The 23,111-nt window shown below is 39.2% G+C and overlaps 1 protein-coding gene across 5 annotated transcripts in view; it reads right to left on the reverse strand.

Moving 5' to 3' along the window:
* DIAPH3 (diaphanous related formin 3) overlaps positions 1-23,111 on the reverse strand; it is a 510,352-nt gene that overhangs the window by 483,136 nt on the left and 4,105 nt on the right. For 4 of the 5 annotated variants that reach the window (XM_045478449.1, XM_045478422.1, XM_045478414.1 and 1 more), the window contains exon 2: positions 488-520. The exons of the other annotated variant lie outside the window; for it this stretch is intronic. In XM_045478449.1, the coding sequence (XP_045334405.1) occupies positions 488-520 (33 nt within the window). The remainder of the gene's footprint in view (positions 1-487; positions 521-23,111) is intronic. 5 annotated transcript variants of the gene reach the window in all.

Genomic DNA, 23,111 nt, shown 5'->3' on the forward strand with positions numbered 1-23,111 from the left:
TATAAGCAAGCCTATTGTTTTCAACATGCAGAACAAATAGGAAAGCATGCCTGGTTCCCCCATTTTTGAGCATTTTTTTTAATACACGCATGACATTTTAGTCTGGTTTACTTTGTAGTAACTACATATTTCAGAAAAGCTGAATGTCTTTAGGTGTTTTTTTTTTTTTTTTACCTCTTTTTTAAGTGTGCAATTCATCCCCAAAGAATGAGATGGATTTGAATGACTCAAAGTTGACTAACAATTTGTAATTAAACAATTTTTTTAAATTAGCCCATCAACGAGTTACTAGTTCCTTTTACTATTTAAAAGCAAAAACTGTCATGCATTTTACCAATTCTGCCTCTTATTTTAGCACTATAAAAAAACAGTTGGTTTCCAAAACATGCAGATTTTTAGCAGTTTCAAAGGTGTTAGCCCAGCACGCCATCAACATTACATGGTTAGTTAAGATTCACAACAAAAGAAGTGTTGAGTATAACCTTACCATATCATCCGTCAGTGTCCTAATATTTAAATGCTGCAAATGAAAGAAACCAATCATATCAGTAATTTATAACAGCTTTTATTTTAGTTAATAGAATACGTTTAAAAATTCTACAATGCTAAGTTGAATGTAATTAAACTACTGACAGTCCAATAAAAATGAATTATACAGCGTTTTAATCACTTTCTCAAGAAGATGGACAAAAGGTACCCTGAATGTGGTAGTTTCAAACATTTCCTAAGATTTCTTAGACTTGCAGACCTCGCAAAGTAGAAACTTAACTGTGGCACAATAAATCCATTTTCCTGAAAAACAGTATTAGTTACCATTAAGTATATGGACTTAGAACACAATGGATATGGAGACTTAAATGTGAAAAAAAAATCTGAATCATAAGACAGTGAAACTTTAAATGTACCATTAGCATGCAGCATAGTAGATAATGAAGTACTTTGCTGGCTTAATTAACTTAAACAATTCTAGTAACGAGGAGAGTACTGGAATGACTATTTGCATCTCTAACATCAGTTTGATTTATCACCAGCGGTGACAGTAGACACTTTTCAATTTCATTGCTAGCTTCTTTGAGAACCCTTTTGCTGATTTCCCTGCTAGACAAACATAAGGCCACTTTAGAAAGTGAATAAATTAGTTTCTTACAAAGTGGTTCAAAAGAAAAAGCAGTTAGGTTGGGGGGAGGGGGGGACCAAAAATCTAAGTTTTCTAAATTCCGGAGTCAGGCAAGATTTTGTATTCAAGTAGCTAGAATCCATTTTCAATTCTCCCTCATCTTATTCGGTAGCAGTGGACCTTTTAAAAGGGCAGAGAAAGGGTCAAATGCATTCCTAAGTAGATCAGATTTTGGAAGTATAGAAAAACACGTGTTAGCATTCATCATATAACAGCCTGAGTGGCACTAGTTAAATTCAACGTTGACACAATGAAATTTGTCATTCATGTTTGTATACTGGAATACACCTGTATGCTCATCAGTCTATCTCAGTGAGTATCCAGATTAAAAAGGGGTACAGAGCAAATCACTATCCCAGATTCTCTTCTCTTTGACTAAGACATTCCTTCCAAGGGCAGAGGATACACTAATGGGAGGGGCCCAAAATCAGCTTTGTGTATAACAAAGCTGAATAACTGACCATACTACTAGCCACACCACCAGGCTCTAGCCTAAATTCCTTGTTACACTGGGAAGAAGGAAGGGATGGGAATGAATTAATAGATTTAGTATTTAATTCTGGGTTAGAATTTGCCTTTAGTATTACCTTTGGCCCCTGAAAATAACAAGCAAGCACACAAGTCCTTAAGAGTGGGAGTAATCCTGGGCAGAACTATAAAATTTCTGAGGCACTGGGAGCCACAGTCTCATCCCAGAGACCATTACTAGAATTAAACTCCATTCTACCTGGCTCTCAAGTTAGCAGAAAAAGCAGCCGTGGAAAGGCTGGGTAGGATACTGTTCCCTCTAACTGCCTGCTACATGTGTGCTTTCCTGCCAATTTCTTGTCAACAGAGATTTCCTGCCCACTGAATGTGGTTAACCACATCTCTATTCTTCAGAGATACCACCCCAATCACAAGGCACATCTCACCTGAAAGGGGTCATTTTGAGTTCCTCTCACAAGACAAGAGGAATGCAGTCAACTACCAACACAATAGCATCCTGGGTAGCCTAATGCTTAAAAAATAAGGCCAAAGAGAAAGGTTCCAGCTGAAATCCTATTCAGAAAAGTACACCACAGTCAAGAGAAAACACCTTCCTACACCAATGAAATATTCCCAAATACCAGTTTGACTTGCCTGAGGAAAATGCTATAAAAGCCATGCCAAGAGAATGAAAACAGACAATTTTAAGAGAAATATGAGCAGATCCCAAGTAAGATTCATGGTCTAAAGACTGCATAAAAGCTATGGAAAGTACAGCACCATACAGGAAAAGCAGAGGATGTAGGTTACAGGATGCAAAATACAGGAGATGTAAATAGCCAAAAACACTATTTTTTGCATAACATCACAGGCCTAAAGCTGCACAGCCTTTTAGAGTTGAACTCATAATTTTCAGAATAGAACAGTCATCCTTGTGTAGGAACAAGACACATAAGATCCATTTTTTTTTTTTTTTTTGTCTTAACTTTTTTATATCCTTGAACTCTCTCACTGAGGATCTAGTTTTTTGGTTTTTGGGTTTTTTTTGTTTTTTGTTTTTTTTTTTTTTTGAGAGAGAGAGAGAAAGAGAGAGAAAGCAGGGTAGAGGGGCAGAGAACAAGAAAGAGAATCTTAAGCGAGCTCCTCCATCCTCAGCACGCAGCCCAACACAGGGCTCGATCCCACGATCCTGGGATCATGACCTGAGCCAAAATCAAGAGTTGGACACAATTGACTGAGCCACCAGGCACGCCAGGATCTAGCTTCTAAAAGGACTCCGTCTGTGAAATTCTTTAAAAACTATGGAGGCACATATATAAGTTCAGTTACTATCTATATTATACATAACCTTTCACAAGAAAAAAACGTGTGATGAATTACTACAGAATTATAATTCAGAGGTAACTTACAAGGAAAAGGAAGAAACTCAAAGGGATCCAAGTGCAGGAAGTTTAACAGTCAGAGAGAAAGGCAAGAAGGTAAGGTCAAGTTCATTATTCCTTCTCCTCTGGAAAACACTTGCCTATCGATTCTCACCACTATCCACACCAGGATCCAAAGAAGCCAGTAGGGCAGGACCTGTGTCAAGGACCATGTCAAGAACCCATGACAGGGCTGCAGAGTGACTAACAGTAAACAGCTAGAAAACGCATCAAAAAATTTTGGTTTCTATATCCAAACAGTGAAGCCAGAATAAGTTTCACTTCAAGATTGAGCTTTCAGAAAATAGAAATTACATATTTGTTTGCATGCATACAAACTGAAAGAGACTACTAAAGACTTGTTAGTATTTAAATTTTTTAATAGATCTAAGCATGAGTAACTTCCCCTAAAAACTGAAATGCCCAATCCCAGTCTACTTCAAACAGAACTGAAAGTAGAAATTAACACTAAAGTCTTATTTTAACAATGTGAAGTTATTAGCAAGTGGCACCCTTTTGTAGGATGCGTGAAAGTTATTATTAATTCAAGTTTACTGTGAAGTGGAAGTCATGTCAAGGCCCTACCTGTTTAGATGACACACTTCTCAAAAGTGGAAGGGGTAGGGAGAGAGGAAATGATGGAAAACCCTCAGATAATTCTGTGGGGTTTCAGCCTTCGTATAGTAGATAAAAAACGACAAGGTGACATCCATACTCAAAAACAGTAAAGAACTTTATTATAAAAAGTTATTATTTTTATACTGCTACTTGAGGTACTATTTATATGTCTGGTTGGCCGCGACCCTTAAAAAATGCAGTATTTGCTTTATAGCTACCAGCAATGCTCTTTACTCATTCTTCTGGTTGGGGAAAACAAGAACTATACCCATCAATCCGGCTCAAGAGTAGCATTTGAAGATATCCATACCAAGAAGGAAGTGGAAACATAAAATGGACTATTAAATGGAGGCAAATAGGAACACTTTAAAAATAACCCAATAGCAACTTTTAGGATTCCATTTGTACCTACCTACACACACACACACACACACACACACACACACACAAATTGAAACCATACCGTCTCAGACATTCATTAAAACATTCATACCTAATGTGATTTTGTGACTTTGTGACCTATAGTCACAGCATCTGGTCAATGATTGTATAGGTATTGTTAATGCTTTGCAGCATGGATAAAATCAAAGTGGTGATAATACCAAAATAGTTCTAGACACAGAACCATTAGCAACTGGTTAAGATGTGGTATTAAAGCACATCAGAGCTCCCTTCCCAAGACAAAAACCTCATTTTTCTTCCTACATTGTTCACTTTAATTCTATTTTCTCCCTAAAAAGTAAGGAACAGCTCATATAGATAGGCAACAATGTTTTCTGCTAATAACAGTTCCTAAGATGAATGGTCAAGAGGATCACTCTGGAATTGAAAAGAAAAAGTCTTTATAGTTTTTTTTTTTTTTTTTTGGATCCTATGTTCTTTTGAAGAAAAAAAAAAAAAAGGTAGAAACACAGAACGTAGGTTGCTGTATTCACATTTAAGCAAGGCATCAAAACCTTTATTGAAGACCCTACATGCTGCCAAAAAATAGATCTAGAGCTTTCAAAGCACTCTGTGAAATGCTGTAAATATCAAGGGGTATGAAGGAATGGTCCTTCCCCCAACCAACTTAGTTTACAAGGAAGTAACAAAGACACCAGATCAACTGTGTAATACAAAACAACATACAAACCCAAGGTCCACATACAGTTTAAAAAAGGTTCCAAGCTGTAGCTTGAGACTTTTAGCAAATTTTATATTTTCATTGGTTAGCACACCGGAACTAGCTGGGAGCAAAGGATCTGTCCATTAATGTCATTAGGTACAGCCACCACCAACTGTCAAGTTAACAAGCACTAATCACTGTCAAAGCCAAGTACATGCTAATCTTTAAAAATAATTTTTAGCTGTTGTAATCTAATTTAATTTACATCCTTTAGGTCATTATGAGTAGCCACTAACAAGAAGAACACCTCTAAGAGCAAAGCCTCTGAATGCGCTTGACTCAGACCCAATTTTCATAAACTAGACCCTCTAAGCCACCTAGTTTCCAGCTTGTTAGTGTGCACTAGAAACACACCAAGATTTTCTTTGTAAAAGATGACAAGGTCTCAGCTTCTCAAGATTCTGATTCAGCAGGTCTACAGTGGGGCTTAGGAACCCACACGCGTAAAGGGCCCGAGGGCAATGCTGTAGCCCTCCCAGGACCATGTGAGAAACCCTACTCCACACCCCGCCAGCCATGAAACACTTCCTCAGCCTGCACCCATTCGAATCTCGGGACATGCAGCTCACTTTAAAACCGGTGTCCCTGAAACAAGCTAAATGAAGGGTACAGCTAAGAAGTACAAAAAATTTTCAAAGTGAGAAACCCTAAGCTGGTACAATTGGGACAGGTTTTACTGCCATGTAGTGACAGGCACCAATTAGTACTGCTGTAAGAGAATTCAACACTCCATGGTGAGCAGGATGAATTATTACATCATTTATTCAAAGGCTTAGTTTATCTCTAAAGCTACAATAATTCACCCTTATAAGCATAGATTTAGTGAAGTATCAAAGCTTGTTCATTAGATCAAACCATGACAAGACACTATCTGCTTGTCAAAATAAGACACAACAAAGTTAGACCCAAAAGGAAAAAAGGATTAGTCTTCTTTTAATCATAAGATGCGGATAAGGTTATGGTAAAGCATTGCTCACACCTGTTTCAAATTTCAGATCCTTCCTTCCCACCATCACCTACTTTATCCTAACAGCATTTCTGGTCCACACACCTTTGTTTGTTTTAATGTCAGGCCAATTGTAAAGACCGCAGAAATGTAAAGCATTATTACTAACCATGACACTAACCACATCTACAGAGCCTAAGGTTCATTTCCCAGGCGACTACACAACATACCTAGATGTGACAACATGCAAGGGCTCCAAAAATAATACTGAAGCTTCATAGCACCGAGGACAAGGGTAGAGCTGGCTCTTTGATAATGTCAAGAAAAGCTTTTAAGTTGACTGGCTCTTCATGTGGTCATATTTTTAGACTAAGGTGGAGACAAGTGAGAGATGTTAGGAACAGGTGAGAATGAGTAAGAGCTCTCCAGCTTCTTTTAATCTGTTCGTCTATTCAAAACCATAACCCTGCCTACCTCAGAAAGACACACACCTGGCCATTGTCCCAGGCTTCTCTCATCCACCCAAGATTCCAACCTCCCTTCTCCATAATTCCTTCTTTGGGAAAGCAGAATCACGGAGGAACATTAGCTTTCAGGAGGAGACATCATTCAACCATCCACAGAAGTGAAAAAAATCATTTCTAAGACAAGTTTCCAAAAAAGATCAAAAGGCAGCAACAGACCTGCTAGAAAACCACCACCTCTCTAGAAAAACCAATTAAATTGTTACCTGGCCCTCTCTCCTAGAGGACACATCACAGGGGAAGGGCACCTAACAAACCTTTTTTTTATTCTAACAGAACTCCAATGTTCTTTTTCCTTCAATAAATTCCTTCAACATGGAGGTAAAATTAAAGGGAAACCAGAATGGCTAATTCTAGTAAAGAGCTTTAATACCTATTCTAAGATGTTTTCTAGTTTTTTACTAGATGTTTTCTAGTAAAAGAGCTTTAATACCTATTCTAAGATGTTTTCTTCAGCTGTTCAAGTTCTTGTCACCTCTACTACCAGCTCAAAACCTCCTCTGCAGCGGGTCCAGGAACAAACAATTCAAATACCTGAACCTCTCTACAAGTAGATTTAGTCCTAGGACACCAGAATTGAAGACCTTTTTCATCATCTGGAGAAGGCTAGAAAGTATTTCAAATATTCGCTGTAGGAAGAGTGAAAATGGTCCCAGAGCTTCCAGAATTATCTTGAAGCTTATTCAAACTACTGGGCTATTTCTGAGCATGATTCAGTCTCCTAGAGGTCTTGTCCAAGACACAAATGTAGAGTGAATATTCCTGGAGCTAATACACCACCTTGCAAGGAGGATTTTGTTTTACATTCTGGTATCACCACAAGGAAATTAAATTTGGTTGAACCTTTTTAGAGAACAATTTGGTGACACAAACCCTATGTTCACATTACTTAAACTAGAATTACTAGGTTTTAATACTAAATTAATTACATCTAGAATCTAGAGTTAGGAAATAAAACCAGAGGTTTATACACAAATACTTACCTACAGAGTTTATCTTAAATAGCTAAAATCATAATCAACCTCAAACTTCCCAGAATATGGGAAAGACTAAATAACTACAGTCCTGCCATACGGACTATAATGACATGTGAAAATGCTTACAATACAATGTTACATGAAAAACAAAAGTCGCATTTAAAATTGCCTATCTGTGGGGCACCTGGGTGACTTAGTTGGTTGAGCACCTGACTCTTGGTTTCAGTTCAGGTCAAGATCTCACGGTTCGTGGGTTCAAGCTCCCCAACAGGCTCCACACTAACAGCACAGAGCCTGCTTTGGATTCTCTCTCCCTTTGACCCTCCCTGCTCTCACTCTAAATATATAAATAGATAGATAAAAACAGAATTGCATATGATATAATTCCATTAACATTCTTATAGAAAAATATAAGTCAGGAACCGTTTTTATTTTAATATAACCGGATTGTGGGGTTTGGAGCAATTTTTCCCCCCACATTTTCCTGTATTTTCCCAGTTGTCTAGAATAGGCTTATTTATTTTATGATGACAAAAGCTTTTTACTTTAGTGTGGACAGTACTTTTCACACCAAGCAGAAAATATAGATAAGTTCCTTTTCAAATAATAATGTAGTAAAAAAAGAAAATCTAAAAAATCTAATGCCATAAACACAGACTTTGTTAGGCTAGGAGTTTTTTTTATGCATATTTTCAAATATGTCAGAATACATTAAGGGCATTATTCATTTGTTTTGTAATTCACATATATAAATTAACCAATTTCAAAAAGCTCCTTGGTCTCGTGAATTATTGATGTTGTCACCTGCTAGAGACTTAATTCCAAGAAAAATATACGAATCACTACATCACAAGCACAAATCCTTTTGACACAAATTCAATTTGTGTGGCAATAATATATTGACTTAGCTTTATTTTTCTATTTTATGACACTTATTAATGGCAGAGATAAAAGAAATCTATCATTTTTCTTTATTGTAAATGTAAATGATCTCATGCTATGTTGAGAATGTTAAGGTAAATACCACTCACCTGATAACTTTTTAATGCAAATGCGGACAGGATACCAAAATAAAATAGAACTTAAGATTTTAAGTGAAACCTAATCTCATACACCTAACTTTCCTACCGCACGATTAGACTGCCAACATGTGCAAGACACTACGTGGAACATAAAGAGGACCCAGTCCCTGGCTTTAGAAGCTTAAAGCCAAAAAAAGCAGCAAGACGATAACCACAATACAAGACGCTGAGAGAGGTGTTCAGTGGTGACTGGAAGGAAAGGCAGTCTGTACTTGGTAATTATACAGCTTAAATACATGCTATTAACATGCAAACATAGGCATGTTCAGAGACTAAGGTCAAATAAATCTTCAGCCATGATTCAGGTAAAACTTGTAACGCAAAAAATTACTTTTCTTTCAGCATAACGGATTCCTAAGGTGTTCATTCAACAAACGCTTATTAAACATTACTGTGTTCTTGGCAAGAGGGTACACTAGTTAAGAAAACAACTTAACTGTCCTAAAGGAACTTTCCTTCTATTGAGGAAGAGACGGTAATAACGTAATAACAATAAGTAAGTTACAGAAGGTGTTAAAAGGTTAACACTTGTTAGGCTAACACGAAAAGCCGTGCAAGGCAGGAGGGAGGGTTTGCGGGTTGGGGGAGCCAGGGCTTGCATAGGCCTGAGAAAGTGGCGTTGGAGCGGAGCTGAAAGTGGACTAAGGAGATAGCGATGTGGACCCAGAGGAAAGAATCCAGAGAAAAAGAGCAGCCCTCTAGAAGGAGCACATCAAGAGTGCTCAAGCAACACGGAACCAGCATAGCTACAGCCTCTGACTCTTATATACTGCCTTGTGTTATCCAGGCAGAAGCTAACAGCCAGGATTCTAGAAGCAAACTCACCTGGATTGTAATCCAGCTCAGATACTGATCAGCTGTGTGACCCTGGGCGCTTCAACTCCCTAAACCTCTGTTTCCTTATCTGTACCAGGAGAATAGGAAGCATCTGTCCTTCTAGGCTTGTTAAGAGCCTTCACTGAAAGGCTACATCAAGTACACAATGCGCTATACCTGGTGGTGAGGAGGCTTTAATAAATGTTAGTCCCCTTCCTTCCCACTAACACCCCCACCAGCGTCATCTTGGTTTAGGTCTCCATCATTCCAACTCAAGGCCACATCCAATAGTCTCCTCCCTCTGGGCCCTGAAATCATCCTCTAATCCACTTAAATCCATTTATAACTGACATAAATGTGTGTGTCCCCTCCCCAAACTGGGCATGGGCTCCTGAGTGCAGGGATTTTTTATCACGGTCATTTCATCAGCAGGTCTATTTGCTGGTGTTGGTCATACTGGGCCATTCACTTTTCAGTTGTGGAGGCCTCTCACGTGTTGTCATTTCTCTTTGGGGCTGAGAACTCAAGCAGTGGCAGCTTCCCAATGTCATGTCCAGAGCCAGCATGTTGCCTGGGCCTCAGGACACTAACAGCTAGATGGGATGAATGAGATGTGAGGTCAGCAGCCACACCGAGTAGGTATGGCACAGATAAACCTACAGTAAAGGTGGGTCACCCTTCATTATCATCAGGAAACGAGCCCACACCTTTCTCCATCCAAAGCTCTTTTGTTTACAATTCCTTCGGGTCAATGATCATTGTTTGCAGTTTGTGTTCATGTCTTTCATTTTCTTTTTTTTTTTTTTTTTTTTTTTTTTTTTAACGTGCAGGGACCTTTTTTCTCTCATCTTTGAACCTCTAGACCTAGTACAGGAAACATTTTAGGTCAGTTATTTGCAACCCGACTACAAAAGAGAATCACCTGAAGAGAATCACCTCAAGAGTTTTTGTTTTCTTTTCCTGAGTAATATTCCAAACCAACTGAATCAGAATACCCAAAGGCAGGGCCTGTGGTAAGTAGCTGTAAAGCTCCCCCAGGTGACTTTAATGTGCAACCAGGGTTAAAAACCACTAACTTGGGCACACTCTTCTGAGCTCAGTCTTCCGGTGCCAAGACTATCATCAAGGAGTCTCCAAAGACGCACAGGTGTAGATATGGTAGATACTTGTGGGTTTTTCTGCCTCATGCACAGCATCCCTTCTCTATGTCGCAGGAGTAGACATTGTTCTTTGTGAGCCGGCCCTGACCACAGACGTGAGCAGAGCTCAACACTTAAATCCAGGCACAACCAATCAAATCCTCACTTTATGAGAAAACTGGATTGGGGATTCAGAGGTGAGAATGAGGATCTGTCCCTGCATGAGCCAAGAGCATGTATACCTGGAATTGTGAGGCTCTGAGCCTGGCTGTGTGGAGACCAAAGCAGCAGAAGTCGTGCCCTGCAGAGATACAATGGAACAAATGCCTAGTGAGAAGCAAACTAAAGCTATATGACTCCAGGAAAGAGAGAATGAGAGAAGCTGCCAGCTTTCAATCCTAGGGTTCAAATCCTTGTGAGGACCAGCTACACTTACGGTGCTTCACCCAAGAATATACCCCCTCCGTATCTTTACAACTGCCCTTTCCAATTCCAAGCTAGACATTACATGGGGTTCGGTTTCATTAAGCCAAAAAAAAAAAAAAAAAAAAAAAAAAAAGGCTTTAACTGAGAACCCAGGACTCCCTAAGAACCCCACAGAATATAGCCCACCCCATCATTACTACCACCACTGATTGAGCACTCTTCAAAATTATCAATACACCCTCAGGGGTTGTAATTATGGGGATAATTAGCCACTATCCCCATCTTGGAGACCAGAAAATTAGGAGTTACAGAAGTGATTTGTCAGAGTGAAATGTGGCCAGGCTGGAAATGGAACCTTGGTCACGATGACTCCAAAACCCAGACTCGTTCCCCATCCCTTTCCTCAGTGCCCCCCCCCCGCCCCCCACCCCGGCCGCAACAACAGGACAGCTGCTGGTATCAGCTCGAGGGAGGAGGGCTTGACGTGGAAATGAAGCAGTTTCTGAAGCACAGGTATTTAAAAATGAAATGTGAATGAGAAAAATGAGCATAATTCCAAGTGGATGATTATTAAGTGTTATAACACCAACAACAAAATGCTACCTTAAAAGTTCAGGTGGATGACGGGGCTCCTGATTGGCTCGGTCGGTTGGGCGTCAGACTTCAGCTCGGGTCATGATCTCACAGCTGGTGAGTTCGAGCCCCACGTCCGGCTCTGTGCTGACAGCTCAGAGCCTGGAGCCTGCTTCCGATTCTGTGTCTCCCTCTCTCTCTGCCCCTAACCCACTCGCATTCTGTCTCTGTCTCTCTCAAAAATAAACATTAAAAAAAAATTTTTTTTTAAAGTTCAGGTGGATGAGTATAAGGAGCTGAGAGCAAGGGATTGTAATTTCTGTAAACTAACACAAACAAGAATGTCTATTTTGTGAGGGAGTTTCCCCCTTTAGGTCCTAAAGTTGCTCTCTGAAGTGTATAATAGAGATTGAGTGAATAGGGTTTTTTTTTTATTATTATTATTTCTAACACGTAGAATTTAAGCTGTAGGATGTACTACAAGCCTTATAAACCATGCCCTCCCAATTCAGACTAAAACATAAACCACAAAAATATCCACATCCAAAAAAAAAAAAACAAAAAACAGATCCACATCAAAAATTACACAGCAATAGCTAATCAAAGAAAATTAAGGGTTTTTTTAATGTTTATTTGTTTGAGAGAGAAAGAGTGAGCAGGGGAAGGGGAAAGAGAGAAAGAGAGAGAGAGAGAGAGAGAGAGAGAGAGAGAATCTCAAGCAGACTCCCCACTCAGTGTAGAGTCTGATGGGGTTGGGGCGGGGGGGGGGAGCTCGATCCCACGAACCACTAGATCATGACCTGAGCCAATCTCAAGAGTTGGATGCTTTACTGACTGAGTCACCCAGGTGCCCCAGAATATTAGGTTTTTTTAATTACTGATGAAGTTTGAGCTCTTTATAATAACTAAATCACCACTAAGTTTTCTTGCATTAATTTGATTACTACTTTTTGTACTATTCTCTAAATTGTTTTGTCAATGAAAATGAGTCCAAAGGATGATTTTCATATTACAAAGTTAACTTCTGAAAAAAAAAAAAGAGCACATTCCCAACTGTTACATGCAGTCCTAGTGTTATGCATAAAAGGTAGGTCATTTTATATTTCTTTTAGAAATATTAACCAAGCTGAATCTAGTTAGCATCTAAGCTAACCAGACAATATGCTACACCTGGCACAGAAAGACCTATAAAACACGGCACCTGCCCTGAAGAAGGATACAATCCAGTAGGCTGTAGAGAAAAAAAATAAATAAATAAAGAGCCTGAGTCACTTATTTCCCCTTTCTGGTAATTCAGAAAATAATTTCACAAAAGCAACTGTCCTACAAGGGCTACACATACTAAAATACACAGGTTCCTCATCTTAATGCTTTTCTTTGCACTTATCCAAAGGCATCTAGAAAGGTAAATCCTTGAATGGTACAGAGCAGCCCAATACAGCACCAAAATTTGCACTGTGTCATATCACCACACAGTGAAATTCCAGCACATAGCATTCTATGTCACAAGTTAGAGTTTGAACACACCAATTTCTGCAGGCAAGCCACAAGCTCAAGCAACTACAGCCTAAACTGCCCTTGGCAATCTTCTAGCAGTGCCAAAATTCAACACCCTCTACCAAGAGCCCAAGGATATTTGTAAAGAACTTCTAAAAGTACATCATTTCATGACAATAATCCCATAATTCAAGCACACCAATAAAACAAGTCAACAAGGATTATGGGGAAGTCCTCAGTTGATAGCCAGAGCCATGAGAAGGCACCCAATGATCCTAACAACTTAGTGCAAATTATCAAGGACTGCAGATCTTGCAAAGGTGTGAAGGTAACCCTCCCCTATTTTTCTCTTCTGATTGAAATATAATTGACATGTAACGTGTCAATGTAAGGTGTACGAAGTGTTGATTTCATACACTTAAATATTGCAATGATTACTGCCATGGCGTTAGCTAATACCTCTATCACAGCACATAATTGTCACTTATTTTTTGTACTGAAAACATTTAAGATGCAGTCTCTTAGCAATTTGGGGGTATATAATACAGTATTGTTGACTATAATCACTAAACGGTGCATTAAAGATCTAGAACTTACGTTTTACTCGGAAATTTGTAGTCTTTAACCTCTCCCCAATTCCCCCATCCTTCCCAATTCCTGGCCCCTGGTAACCACCATTCTTCTTTCTGTTTGTACAAGTTTGGCTTTTTTAGAGGCTACATTGTAAGTGTTATCATAGACTATGTGTCTTTCTCTTTCCAGCTTATCTCCCTAAGCATAATGTCATCAAAGTCCATCCATGCTGTCACAAAAAGTAGGATTTCCTTCTTTCTCATGGCTGAAAAATATTCCAGTGTGTGTGCATACATATACTGCATCTTCTTTTATCCATTCATTTGTTGACACTTCGATTGTTTCCATATCTTGGCTATCGTGAATAATGCTACCATAAACGTGGGAGTGAAGATATCTCTTTGAGATCTTGATTTCATTTCCTTTGGATATATAACCTGTGGGACTGCTGAATTATATAGTCCTATTTACAATTTGTTGAGGAGTCTCCACAATGTTTTCCATCGTGGTGGCTCCAATTTACAGTCCCCACAACAGGGCACAAGGGTTCCCTCTACATCCTCACCAACACTTGTTATCTCGTCTTCTTGATGACAACCATTCTATCAGGTGTGACCTCACACCTGTTTCTGTCATTGCTGATGTTGTTTTGCTCATAAACCTTTCACTAATGGTGGCATCAGAGGCTATGAAAGTACATCACCTTTGCAGAATGAGATGTGCATGTTATCCAACAGGAGTAACTCGTCACATCACTGTAGGCAGTCTGACTTACAGGAGAAGACGCTGAAGACCACAGGCAGACCCTTTAAAATGAATGTAGGTCAAAGTTTGTCATTGGCCACTAGCTTACACACGGCTAGTTAATTCAAATTAAACCAAATTAAAAAGTCAGCTCATAGAGCTAGTGACTAGCAAACTGGACATAGCAGAACAGAATATTTATATCATCAAAGAAAGTTCTGAAAAACACTGATGTAAGTAGTAGTAAAAGCTAAAGAAATGGACAAGATCATGCTGAAAGGAGGTATAAAATGGAAGATGACGATCTGAGACAGTACCTGAGAACGCTAATTTAAAAGGGTGCAAAGGGGACACCTGGGTGGCTCAGTTGGTTAAGCGTCCAACTCTTGACTTAGGCTTAGGTCATGATCTCACAGTTCGTGGGACTGAGCCCCACACTGGGCTCTGCACTGAGAGTGGAGCCTCCTCGGGACTCTCTCTCTCCCTATCTCTCTGCCCCTCGCCTGACTGTGCGCTTGCTCTCCCTCGCTCTCTCTCTCTCAAAAATAAACATTAAAAAAATGAAAATAAAAGGGTGCAAGGAGTGATGAGCAAAGATCAGAAGAGACAGATAATCAGCATTATCAGTGCTAATAGTGTGAAGAAGATGAAATTTGAAAAATCAGCCACCCAGTTGGCAATTGTCGATCTGCCAAAGCAATTTTAGTGGAATGAACAGAAGCAAAGGCAAGGTTGAGAGACCAATGGGAGGTGGCTTCCTTCCTCAATGAGCGCTCTCCACCCTTTGCCAATGCCATCATAATAGTAGAAAAAGGTAAGAGCTGTTTAGTACTTATGTGTTAACCCCCATTCTAACACACTGAATCATATCTAATATATAACATAGGTACTAATGTTCCCATTTTATAGATGAAGAAACAGAGAAAAACACAGTAATTTTCCAAGGTCACACGGCTATCAAATACAGAGCCAGGATTCAAATTCAGGTGAATTTCAGAGCCTGAGTCCTTCAAGATTACACAAAATGGACTCCTCAATAACACTTCCCACCCGTTGGTTCACACTTCTCTTCATACCAGACTGAATATTAGCCTTTTAAAGGAATAAATTGTAACTACCTGTGCCATATGGTATAAAGAACACTCAAATATTTACTGAACAAATGAAAAGAACTAATTGACAGAATTTGGCAACAAGGGAAGGAAGCAGAGTATCGATCGTATTCAGCAGGGGAAAAGAGGTCAAGGGAAAGTTGGAGAGGGAGGCTGTTTGGTTTTGCTTCTGCTTTTTCTTTTATAATGGAAGACACTGGAACATTCTTAGAGAATGCAACCTCTAAGGAGTGAAACATACCTAATGGAACAGGACTGGGGCAAGAACAGTGGTAAAGGGATTAACCTTGAACAGGAACACAGACATTTCTTCTGTGGATATTGGAGGGGAGAAGAGGAAGAGTTGCAGATATAGAAGATTACAGGTGCAGACAGCAGGAAATTGAGCAAGTTCAAGCAAAATGTCCTTTATTTTCTCTCTGAAGAGGGTGTCAAGGTGAGTGCTAAGAGTCAGGGGTAACCATCTCTAAGATCTTTTAAGGGAATGCTGTGGAATGTTCCCGTGTGGATACAAGTGGGTATTTTACACACACACACACACACAGAATATCATTAAAGGATACAAAAGAAAATAATAGAAGTCACCGCGGCCTCTGTACGGGAAAAAGCTGAATTGGTCGCCTGGGATGTAAGGAAGTCTCAGTGAATCTCACTCTGTAATCTTAAATTCGTGGCTTTTTAAGAAGTGCACACACTACTTTTTCAGTTTAAAAAAAACTCTTTACAACAAAAAAAGGATCAGGCCCATAGTGAAGGGAAAGAGAGTGATGATAATGGTTTAGCATAAAAGTCAAGAGAAATGGAAAAGAAGGTAACCAAAGAGCTGGTTCAAAGCCAGGACTCTGGAGTTAGACTGTGTGTGTAGATATCCACCGCTCCCTATTCCCAGCTGTGGCACCTCAGGAAAGTTCCCAGAGCCCTCCTCCTGTGCCTCAGTTCCATCAGGTCCAACACAAGGGTGCTGAGAGTGCCCACTTCAAAGCAGTGAATTAGGATTAAGTGATTAAAATCGTGCCCGGCCCACTGTGAGAGCTGAATAAATGTAGCTATTGTGATGATGATGATTACTGAGCAGCTTTCAGGACCCAGCTAATCAACGGGGCCCAGAGACACTGAATGTTAGGGAATCAGTTCACATAGCTGGGAAGGTTTCCGCCCTGATGCAGCGGCCCAGTGAAGACACAGAGAGCCTGTCAGGTTGCTCTAGGCTTGGAGATCTGAGGCACAGAACAAGGAAGTCAGAGGTCTTATTATTTATTTACATTCTAACCTACCTCGGCTTTGAGGAGGCAAGGAATGTGAAGGCATCCTAGTTCAAAAGGAGGTCCAGGGTTACTTTTACGGAGTGTGGCTACAGTGTGGAGCAAATGTCAGCAGAAAGCTGACAGAGAAAGAAAGAGAGGCAAGGTCATGGGGCTGGAGATCTAGATGAAACAGAAAGGGGGTGGGGGGGATATGTCCAGGACCCAAACCTCCTGGTGTGTTCCCCACCACAATTAAGGTCAAGTTGGGTCTCTGGACACAAAGCAGGTGTCCAACAGGAGCGTAGGGAAAAGGGGAGGTGAGAAGCTAAAAAGAATGGTCAAAATGCTGCTAACTGACATCTTGTCACATGCCCTTCAAAATGACCAGCCCTAGAGAATTCAGTCCTACAGATGAGATTCCCCTACTTTGGTATCTGAGAAAAAATCAAAAGAGTAAAACTCATAATAGCTGTCATGTATTAACTGCTAGGCACTGTGCCCAAACTACTGTAACACGCATTACCTCAAGCAATCCTTACAACAATCTGTAAGTGGACATATGTCATCATCTAATCCATTTCACAGATAGGAAAACTGAGGCACAGAAGTTAATTAATTTGCCCAAGGATACACAGCCATATTTGAATCCATTGAATCCATCCTGAGCCCTTTTTACCACCATAGGGCTCTAAAGCCACATTGCCAGGCCCCCAAAGGAGCCCAAATTGGCAGGCCCAGTTGTCCAGTGACCCAGATTTGTTTCTGGTAACCTTTACATGCCCTTGCCCACCACCACCGAAATCTTTTATAAAAAGAAATAGACATTTAGGGTATATCAATAACATTTCAATTTGAGTTAATCATGACTAGATTAATGAACCAGGTGGTGTAAGGTTACAAGAGTAGTTCTGCATAGATTTCCAATTAGCAAAGCATCACAAACCTACTGGAGTAAGCTCAAGCCTGTGCCAAGCATTACAGAGAGGAAGAGTGACTTCCAAAAGCTCACAAACACATGCATAAAGTAAATGAAAGCAGGTTCAAGATAACATATCCACAACAGCAAAATAATACCCTCAGAAGAGAGGCTGACTGAAGTTAGAGCATGGTGCTAATTGGAGACCATCACCTTCTACGAAGAGATGAAACTGTCACATTGAATTTCTGATTGCAGATTAAGTGCATTCTGTTTTTCATGTTCATTTCTCAGACTGTCAAATTTTTCATTAGAAATGAATTGTAATTGTCCTTATAAATTGCATTCTACCCAAGGATTTGATCCACAAAACAGTTTAATACTACAGTACAGTCCATAATTAATGTCACCAATTCGTAAATCCTAGTTAAAAACTGAATGCTGCATAGTTTCATTTTAGGATGCCCAAATAAACAACCCACCTCAGAAAAATGCAGCAATTACAGGATAAACTCCCACATCCTGGGAAGATACTTTATAATAAAATAAGCCTTATAAGTGCACTATTATGGATCTTACAATTAGACTAATCCATGTATCTTACTAAGAGTTTCAAGAAATTCTACATCATAACTCCAAAAGAAGCATGTACTTTTCTTTTTTAACCTCCAGAATAACCTAGAATTAGCAATAATATCCTTGGAGAGTTGAACAGGTATTTAGCCATCTTTAACCCATGAAGGTCCCTCATGAAATAAACAAAAAGCCCTGTAAGCCCTTTACCTCAAGAAAATAAAGAGCAAAGATTACAAGGAGATATTGATAGGAAGGGAGAAAACAGACATTTTAATAGGATTTATACAGTTTCATTTCTGAAGCTTATTGGAGAGTACATCGTGTTCTGTATACCTCTTTTGTATGATTTTATATATATATATATATTATATGAATATATATTGTAATATTGTATTGTATTGTAATATATTGTATTATTGTATGACTACATATATATATTATTGAGGGTAAACATTTCCTTTGAAGTTAAAAGATATATATATATGTGTGTATATATATATATATATATATATATATATATATTTTTTTTTTTTTTTTTTTTTTTTTTTTTTTACCCTCAATAAATTATTTAGAAGTAAACTGTTTTGGGGCACCTGGGTGGCTCAGTCAGTTAAGCATCCGACTTCGGCTCAGTCATGATCTCAGGGTTCATGAGTTGGAGCCTGCATCAGGCTTTTTGCTGACAGCAGGGATCCAGCTTTGGATCCTCTGTCCCCCTCTCTCTGCCCCTCCCCTGCTTGTGTGCTCTCTCTCTCTCTCTCTGAAAAATAAACATTTAAAAAAAGAGAAGTAAACTGTTATGAAGCATATTGTAAACATCCTTCACAACTGGTAAACATTTACTAGTTACTTCTAGCTCATCACAAGTGAAAAACTAAAGGTACAAAAACCTTGGCCTGGTTCAAGTACTCTAACTTCTTGACTTACGTCAGCTCTTGGATTCCTCAAGCCAAGGTCTACAGTTCTCTTCACAGACTCTCCAGGTCCATTCGGCTTTTTAAATTTTGTATTTTTCCAAGATTATCTTAAACATTTGAAGTGAAAGAAGCATAATCTGGACAATCTGAATGGCCACTCTACGACCATGCTCCTTCCACCAGGCACTTCTGGTACCCACACTGCTACGTGTGTGTACTACCACAGGGCATTAGAAGAAGCCAAACAACATCAATCATGCTACATAGGTGTTCACAATCTCCCCTACATAGGAGGAATTAAGTTGTCTATAACTCCAAAATGACACTATTCAAGGAACCACATACTTAGATCTATGGCAAGTTAAATTTCAAGAGAAAAACGAATATAGATGCTGGTGGTCTTGGGTGCGATTCTTTCTGCCCCGTTTCAACAGTTTCATACAACTTACTAGAAAATATGTACATATGGCTATATTTTTTTTAGATTTATATATATTTTTTTTATCATAAACAAGTTTATAAGAGTTCACCATTTCACTCAGAGCCTCAAGTTAAGATCTTGTGAAAGAGACAGTGATGTCAGATGACAGGTCTCTACCCAGTGTGGGGCTGAGTCTTTGGATTTATCACTGTACTTTGCTTCCTCAGCCTCTGGGATTCCATTTCCATCCAAGACTCTAGCAGGCAAAAAGGAAAACAGCAAGCCATACACATATCTTTCCACTATTAAATCCAACACTGATGACTTAATTTCAGCGAAACATCATCATCAATCACATTAAATTAATGTTGTTGTTCATTTGAATTTTATTGGTTTTATAGTTTTGTTTTTGGTTTTATATGTAAATCTGTTTGAGTTTTATAGTTGTAAAAGCGCCATAAGCATAAGGAGTTATATTTTTAGTTTTATATCTATACATATATAAGCAACATTATTTTTATTATCATTCAAGTCCACATTGGAGTAGCACAAGGATTTTTTTCTAAGTTTGAGGTTGTTTCCTTTGTAGGTTTCTTTTCTAAGTTTCATCTGCACGCAGATGTCAGAGTTTCACGGTCCGCATTTTACACATAAAACCATAACCCCTCCCCTCCGAAAGCTTCAGCAATTTGCTCTGACCATTCAGCCATCACAATCAGAAGTCTGCATCAACCCGAATGGCACCTGGCATGCCGGGATAAGAACTGAGAATGGGACGACTCCGCCTCCACCACACTATGAGGAAAAAGCCTGACCCCGTTAGGAGTTTCCAGCATAGGAAAGTAATTCAAATATCCAGCGTAATATCCCCAACGCCCTATGATCTAGAAAAAGATTGTACTACTGCTAGTACTACTAACGATGACAGCAGTAACAATCCTATAAATGGCAAATATTTACGTAGCAGTTACAATGAGCCAGGTACTACTCTAGGTCCATCACGCAGTAACCTTTAATCTTCCCAACAATCCCATTTTGCACCTGAGGCGACGGAGGCATGGAGAGAAGTAAGTTGCCCAAGTAATGCATCATATAGCTAGGATTCAAACTCTAAAAGCGGTCCGGGTCCCTTCTCATAAATGCTATTCACGGTGCCTTTTCTATAAAAAGCTGTACAAAGGATAGCAGTGGATCTTTTTGAAGAATCAAATCTATGGCAAGCATTTCCGAACAGTTTTCATTAATTAGCTAGTAACTGAAATATTCCAGCACCAAAACTTAACTTATTGAATCTCTCAAATCCTCCCCTAAGTTAATAACGATTATTTGATTTGCTATTTGAGAAAATTACTCCCGACGGGAAGGTATTTCAATGCCACCCTGCTGCTACTGCGAGAAAAGTTACCTTTGTAGATCCTGTTCAAAGACAGCTCATGCTTTGATCCTTAATATCCCATGAAGTAAAAGGTTACGCTTAATCTATATTTTATAGACCTAAAAGTCAAATTAGTTTCTGGGATAAACAAGCAGAGTGTGACAGTAAGCATATTCTGTGGCGTTCACGACATGCCTAGCTTGGAGGATACTATGTGCTGAGTTAAAGACAATTACATTCGGATAATACATAGCAGTTTTGTCTTGTATTATTCTGCAAGCATAAACAAGTTATACACATGTTAATTTACATTCTATATAAAAAGCCAATTTTAAATCCAATTTATAAGGCAATAAATATATAAAGATTCTAGGACACAGCAATAAAGTTATGCCATAAAGTAGAGTTAATTCACGACAACAATAATAAAAGCATGACAAATTTTAGCATTCTACCAACTGCACAAAGGTGTTTCAGGTAACATCTGTTCAGAAGCAATTGCTACAAGACAGACTAGATGAGATGCAAGGTTTCACAGCGTAATAAATGTATGTCAGTTTGCTTGCTTCGTAATTAAAGACATGAGTCTTTGAAAAAAAGCAATTAAGCCTTGCTCTAAATCTGAGACAATTATCCCTACTCCCACCCCTTTTTACCCACCAAAAAAAAAAAAAAAAAAAGAAAAAAAAAAAGATCCAGAGTGATCCAGAAGTAATAACTACCATATATCATCTATTTTCAGCAGCTAAACATACTCCCAAAAGCCACTTTATATATTTTGGTAGCTTTTGATAAATTATATATTAACCAACAGAGAAAACTTCTTTTCCTCTGTCAGGAAAAAAACAAAAGTCTGGGACAATTCAGGCAATTTACTTAAAAGACTGGCCTGAAGAAAATAAATGATCTTACCTTATGAAGGTTTCAGTGTCAGATGGGTTAGTTGGAATTTTGATATAACACTCAAGTGCCCAAATAAGAACACTGCCTCCGATTCTGACAATTTAACTCTAATACAACTGAAAGTATCACTTTAGCTGAGGACACAATGAAGAAATAAATTCAAAAGGCACACAAAAATAATTCCACATTTTTCTCAGCTTTCTAGCAACTTCGAAAATGAGGCAGCAGAACAAGTTGGAATCAAGTTCTAGCTGCTGTTGCAGAGGACCAAACTGTTATCTTATATCCCCCCAAATCACGGTCCAAAAGAAAATGTTACCAAAAGGAAGACATTTAGGTGAATCTGACAGTTCTCCTAAAATACACATGGATGAACTGGTAAACCAAACCTTTTCACATGGTCACCCTCATAACTACACCTGTTGTGTTCATTTCCTGTGGCTGCCAAAACAAATTCCTACAAACTTAATGGCTCAGAACAAAAATGTATTCTCTCAGTGCTGGAAGCCTGAAGTCAGAAATCAGTTTCACTGGGCTCCAACTAAGGTGTTAGCAGTCCCGCTCTCCCTTGGAAGCTCTAGAGGAAACCAGTTCTTTTCTTCCTCTGGTTTCTTAGGGCTGACAGCATTCTCTGGCTTGTGGCTGCACCACTAACCTCTGCCTTTGAGTCACATCACATTCTCCTCTTCTGTAGTCAAATTTCCCCCTGCCTCCCTCTTACAAGGACACCTATGTTTGTTTGCATGTAGGGCCCAGCCCGGTAATCCGGTAATCCAGAGTAATCTCCCCATTTTAAAACCCTTAATTTAAAAATCTTTTTGTTGCAATGGCAGGCAACATTCACAGGTTTCAGGGATTAAGACCTGGTTATCTTGGGGGGGGGGGGGTCAGTTTTCAGCCTGCCACAGCTGCCTCCAAATGAACCCAAAGCCAAGAGGTGGCCATGCACTAATCCCATCATGCCTACTCCAATTTCAGTTGCCCCTCCTCCAATAGTTCTCCCACTGGATTCCTCCTGCCACCTAACAACCTGCCTGTGATCAGGAAATCACTAATTCTGTACTCATTAAAGGTATTACTATTTTTAATGGCTTTTGAGTGAGACAAGTAGTAAAGGTTAAAATTCCCAACAGCACAGAAGAGCAATACAGGACAGTGACTACGAATGTAGGAGACAGCTTGCCAAGGTTCAAATCCTGTCCTCAGCAACAGGCAGTTGTGTGACCTAAGGCAATTCAACCTCTGCATTTTGCTTTTTCCATCCAGCAAACAAGACTAATAATACCACATACCTCATAGGGTTGTTGTAAGTGTTAAAGGAGTTGATATACATATATATGGCGCATATATATATATATATACACACACACACACACATATATGGTACCTAGAACAGAGCTTCGTTCATTTATTAAAGTAACTGTTATTAGTAATGATGTCCCAAATGGTAGACACATATATATTACTGAAGAGGGTGAAATATCTCTCACAACCAAAATTG

Source organism: Leopardus geoffroyi, chromosome A1 (assembly GCF_018350155.1).
Source record: "Leopardus geoffroyi isolate Oge1 chromosome A1, O.geoffroyi_Oge1_pat1.0, whole genome shotgun sequence".
Classification (NCBI taxonomy): Eukaryota; Metazoa; Chordata; class Mammalia; order Carnivora; family Felidae; genus Leopardus; species Leopardus geoffroyi.